Consider the following 6000-nt stretch of genomic DNA (forward strand, 5'->3'; position numbering starts at 1 on the left):
ATACCTGTTGGTCATTTGTATATAATCTTTGAAAAAATGTCTATTCAAGTTTTTGCTCATTTTTCATTGGGTTATTTTATTTTTTTGCTATTAAGTTGTATGAGTTCTTTACGTATTTTGGATAACAGCCCCTTATCAGACATGATTTGTGAATATTTTCTCTCATTCAGTAGGTTGTTTTTTTCAATTTGTTGATTGTTTCTTTTGCTGTGCAGAGCTGTCCAGTTTAATATAGTCACATTTATTTATTTTAGTTTTTATTCACTGTGCTTTTGGTGACTTATCCAAGAAATCATTGCCCAGACCAACATCAAGGATCTTTTCCCCTATGTTTTTTTCTAGGAATTTTATGATCTCAGGTCTTACATTTTAATCTTTGATCCATTTTGTGTTCATTTTTGTGAATGATGTAAGGTACAGGTACAAGTTCAGGTTTCCTTTGTATGTGGAGATATATGTGTATGTGTGTGTGTGTGTGTATATATATATATATATATATATATATACATACACATATATATATATAGGCTATCTATTCCATTCCTCTATGTGCTTCTTTTTATGCCAGTACCATACTGTTTTGATTACTGTAGCTCTGTAATATGGCTTGAAATCAAGTATTGCAATACCTCCGGCTTAGTTTTTCTTTCTCAAGATTGCTTTGGTTATTCAGGGTCTTTTGGAGTTCCAAACTAATTTTAGGATAGCTGTTCCTATATCTGTGAAAAATGTCATTGGAATTTTGATTGGAATTGCACGGAATCTGTAGATCATTTTAGGTCATGTGGACATTTTTACAATATTAATTCTTCAAGTTTAGGAACATGAAATATCTTTCCATTTATTTTTATCTTTTCAATCTCTTTTATCAATGTCTTATAACTATCAGAATACATGTCTTTCAACTCCTTGGTTAAATTTATTCCTAAGTATTTTATTGTTTTCAATGCTATTGTAAATGGAATTGCTTTCATAATTTCTCTTTCAGATAATTTGTTGTTACTCTATAGAAATACAATTGATTTGTATATGTTGATTTTGTATCCTGCAATTTTACTGAATTCATGTTAATAGTTAAAATAGTTTTTATTTAGTTGAGTTTTTAGGGTTTTCTGTATATGAGATCACCTATCTGTTTTCTGTATATGAGATCACCCATCTGTAGGGTTTTCTGTATTTGAGATCATTTTACATCCTTCCTTCTGATATGAGTGCCATTTATTTCTTTTTCTTGTTTAATTGATCTGGCTAGGACGTCCAGTATATGTTTAATGAATGCTTGCATCCCAGAGATAAATCCCACTTGACCATAAGTATTTGATCCTTTTATTGTGTTGCTGAATTTTACTTGCTAATATTTTTGAGAATTTTTACATGTATATTCATTAGGAATATTGGCCTATGATATTCTTTTCTTATAATGTCTTTGTCTGACTTTGGTGTCAGCATAATGCTGACCTCATAAAATGAGTTTGGGAGTTTTTCTTCATTTAGAATTTTTTGGAACAGTTCAAGAAGCATTAGTGTTAATATTTCCTTGCAGGTTTGCTAGAATTACCAGCACAAACTATTTATTCCTAGGCTTTTCTGTGTTGGGAGGTTTTTTATTACTGATTGAAACTCCTTACTTGATATTGGTTTATTTAGATTTTCTATTTCTTCTTGATTTAATCTTTTTTTTTTTTAAGATTTTATTTATTTATTTGACAGAGATCACAAGTAGGCAGAGAGGCAGGCAGAGACAGAGAGAGAGAGGAGGAAGCAGGCTCCCCGCTGAGCAGAGAGCCTGATGTGGGGCTTGATCCCAGGACCCTGGGATCATGACCTGAGCTGAAGGCAGTGGCTTTAACCCACTGAGCCACCCAGGTGCCCCTCTTCTTGATTTAATCTTGAGAGAGCGTATGTTTCTAGGATTTATCTAGTTATTCTAGGTTATTCAGTTTGTTGGCATATAAGTGTTCACAGAAGTCTCTCATAATCCTTTGTATTTCTGTGGTATCAGTTGTAATTTTCTTTTCTTTCTTTCTTTCTTTCTTTCTTTCTTTCTTTCTCTCCATTTCTTTCTTTCTGAAAGGGGGACAGAGGGAGAGAAAGGGGTAGTGAAGGGGCAGAAGGAGAAAGAGAAAGAGAATCTTAAGTAGGCTACATGCCCAGTGTGAAGTCCAATGCAGGGTTCCATCTCATGACCATGAGATCACGACCCTAGCTGAAATCGAGTCAGATGCTTAACCACCACCCAAACACCCCTCCTCTTTCTTTTTGATTTTATTTTTTGAATCCTCTTCTTAGTTAATCTAGATAAAGGTTTAGCTTTTCAAATAAACAGTTCTTAATTTCCTTGATTTTTTGGTTGTTTTTCTGTCTCTATTTCATTTATTTCTCCTCTGATCAAAACAAGAGTATTTTGAATTTGACTACAGATTCATCCTCACCAGTGAATTTTCTACTTTCGTATATTTTCATGTTACTATACATATGGTTGAAGAACTCTCTTTAGCATTTCTTGTAGGAGGGTCTATTGGCTATAAATTCCCTCAGCTTTTGTTTGTCTGGGAAAGTCTTTACCTCTCCTTTGTTTCCGAATGACAGCTTTTCTGGATGAAGTATTCTTGATTGATGTAGTTTTTTTTAAATTTTTCCTTTGAGTCCTTTGACTATATAATCCCATTCTCTTCTGGCCTGCAAGTTTTCTGCTGAGAAATCTGCTGATAGCCTCACTGGGATATTTATGCCCATCGGAGGAAGCTCTAGTTAAGGAGTCCCTCCTTGGCACCTGGTCAGTCATGCTGACCCTCAGAGCCCTCCGAGCAGTATTGGAGCTGCCATCCTAGGATCAGGTTTATATGAAACCATCACAGTGCCTGGATCCTGGGGCATAGGTGTGCTTTCTGTGGCTCCTACACTAATATCTGCAGTGTGAGAATATGCAGATATCCCATGTAACTGGTACCTGGGTCTCAAAGACCACTAAGACTCATCCTGGTAGGAGGGAATGCAGCAGTGGCAAGCATCCTGGAATAACAAGATGTGATGGTAGCATAGCCTAAGGATGTAGGTGAAAGCCTGAATTCTGGCACCAGGACACTCACAAAATAGCAACAGCACAAGTCTGGTAGTGGTCTTTTTAAGGTACATGTGGGGACCCAGGGATCTGGGCACAAAACAGTAGCAGCACTGCCCTGGCAATGACATTTCGGAGCTGCAACCCAGGACCTGGGGGGTAGGATTAAGGGCGCAGTAGACTTGTCCCAGCAATCATGGGTCAGAACCTCAACTTGAAACTTGAGAGATGTGGCCCAGGGTAGTGTCAGTACCTATAGCAATGAAGAATCATAACTGTGACCTGGAACCCACAGGACAGAGATCAGGGCAGCAAGAGTCCATCTCAGGAATGACAGCTCAGAGTCTTGAGCTGAGATGGGCGTTCTCAGAGCAGCACAGTTCTGATAATAGTAGGCAACGTATGACTCAGGACATACTAAGTGAGTGACACTTAGGGTAGTGGCAATGCCCCTGGCAATGATAAGTCTGAGTGGGGACCTAGAACCCAGGGGAGGATTCACGACAGTAACAGACTGTCTCAGTAATTATGGTTCAGAGTCTTGTTGGAGGAGGGCTCAGAGTGACAGTAGCACAGTCCCAAAAATGGCAGCCAGAGAGTAACTTGGGATCCTGAGGGCAGGGCTCAAGTGAGGAGAGGCTGCCTCAGTAATTATGGGACAAAGCCCCAGTCTGGGGCTGGAGTGTGCAAAGAATAGTAGTATCTCCAGTCTTGTATAAGTGATGTGTTGTGGCACCCAGTCCTTGAGAATGGTCACATCAACAACCAAGACCCCAGCAACAGCCCCAGCCTCTGGGACCAGATGCAGAGTGGGGGCACTCCAAGCTACTCCATCAGCTGGGACCAGTGTCATTGAGGAGGACCGTGGAAGACCTTTGTAGCAAAAGCCACATACATCCACAACACTGAGGCTTGCTGGGGTTCTCCAGCTTCTGACTGAGGGATGGGGTGATGCAGGAAAAATTCTTTCTTTACTTTTCTGGGCAGACATCCTCAATGTTTTAGCTCTGTCAGACTTTTGCCCCCTTTTCTTTGTTGTTTAGAATTTCCCTGATCTGTTATCTTCAGTTTATATCTGTTTATTTATTGTTCTTGGTGTATTTTTTGGTTCCCTTGTCTTTTCGTTTTTTTGTTTTGTTTTGTTTTGTTTTGTGGGGAGGCAGGTGTTGGGACCTCCTAGCCCTCTATCTTGCTGATGGCACTCCCAAGTCCCTCATTCTGCAGATGAGGAAATAAGGCCTTGGGACATAACGTGTTTTACTCAGTAATATGTGACAAGTTTAAGGCCAGACATTATAGTATGAGTCTTTTGATTTTTCTGAGGAATTGTTTATAATCTCATAGGTACTAAAATAATAAACTAATTTCAAGGGGAATAGGAAGTGTATTTTTAAAATTTATTTATGTTGGTTCTATTGCCTTGAAATATTTTTTAGCCTCCTGGTTTATGAATAGAAGTTCTTATTTGAATACAAAATATTAATGTATTCTTGCTGAGAAGCCATCATGGGAAGTTACAGAAGTGACAAATAATTAATTGAGCATGATGGGATTCTAATGAAGTAAACAGTTCTTGAAAGTGCTCTATGAAATAGGCGGTTATGTGTTTTCAGTATTCAACCCCAAATAATTCACATTTTGCTGTTTTTATGCATTTCTGAGTTCTGTGCATTTTTAATTTCTCTTTTTTATTTCTTTGTAGACAGAATAACCAGAACATTGCAAATAATACTGGAAGTTGTACCAGAAGAAGATTGTCGTAAATTATGAATTAATGCATCTGAAATCTTGGCAATCTATTCTTGGCCTTGTGTCTGCCCAGAGGGCTGAAACAAAATGTGCATCTTTAGGCATTTTATGAAAATCCAGAGGATTGCAACTTTGGTGATGGACTAAAGGAATCAGTTGTTACTATTCATATCTTTTAATGTGTTCAAGCTGGTTTCTAAGAAATTTATAACTCCAGGTAGTTACTGAAAGCAGATGTGTTATGCAAGTATTCAATGAGTTCACATGATTTTGGAAGTTCTGATACCTACGTGAAGTGAGAGGAAAAAGACTACCGAGTGAACAATTCCTTTTAGTGATCTTTGTAACATATCTCATCATGAACACCGAGATGTTTTCTGTGTATATGGCTTTTATAGAAATAATTTTTATATACTGTAGATGACTATACTGTGAAAAGTGTTTTCTGCTCTTCTGGGGGGAAAATTGTACATCATCATTCTGAACTGAGGAAAGAAATACATTTTATGTTGGCATTGCATTGCTTCCTCTTAGACACCAACTTAAGATATCACTCATCTTTTACTGCATTACACCCAGAGCATTCTGAACAAATGACAGAGAGGAAATGCCTAATTTTAATGACTACATTAAAGAAGCGTTTCCAGGGGCTATTGTTTGTGAGAAAAATCCAGGAATTTTGTCTAAAAATTCCGATAATTATGTTAAGTTTTTTTTTTTTTTTACTCTTTATCAGGAAAACCCACTTTGTTTTCATGGCAGCCCACTTGATCATGAAAGAATGTAACATCTTTCTTAGAGAAAGCAGTAGTCAATTTGTTATTAAAGCCTCTTAAGCACAATCATTTGTTTCCCTAATAACTTACCCCTTGATAATATAGCTAAATATATGCATTTTTAAATCTTCAAATTGCAATTTCCTTATAAGACAGAAATCAACAAGAAAGAGAATACCCAAAATATTATGCCCAACCCTATAATCATATCTATTTGCAGTGTTAGTATTAGGAACAATTTTTAATCTCATAGCTATTTTTACATGATAATAAATTTTGACAGTTTGTACATTTCCTTTATATATTTTATATTCTGTTAAAATATCTCTTCAGATGAAACTGTCCAGATTAATTAGGAAAAGGCATATATTTACATAAAAATTGAGGAAGAAATGTCACTGCTAAATAAGATTT

At 36.9% G+C, this 6000-nt stretch overlaps 1 protein-coding gene across 2 annotated transcripts in view; it reads left to right on the plus strand.

Moving 5' to 3' along the window:
- SLC7A11 (solute carrier family 7 member 11) overlaps positions 1–5457 on the plus strand; it is a 73480-nt gene extending 68023 nt beyond the window's left edge. For both annotated transcript variants that reach the window (XM_032857581.1, XM_032857591.1), the window contains one exon: positions 4764–5457. In XM_032857581.1, coding sequence (XP_032713472.1) covers positions 4764–4831 — 68 coding nt within the window. In that variant the 3' untranslated portion in view covers positions 4832–5457. The remainder of the gene's footprint in view (positions 1–4763) is intronic.
- The last annotated feature ends 543 nt before the right edge of the window (positions 5458–6000 follow it).

Source organism: Lontra canadensis, unplaced genomic scaffold, assembly GCF_010015895.1.
Source record: "Lontra canadensis isolate GAN:19392208 unplaced genomic scaffold, GSC_riverotter_1.0 scaffold1, whole genome shotgun sequence".
Classification (NCBI taxonomy): domain Eukaryota; kingdom Metazoa; phylum Chordata; class Mammalia; order Carnivora; family Mustelidae; genus Lontra; species Lontra canadensis.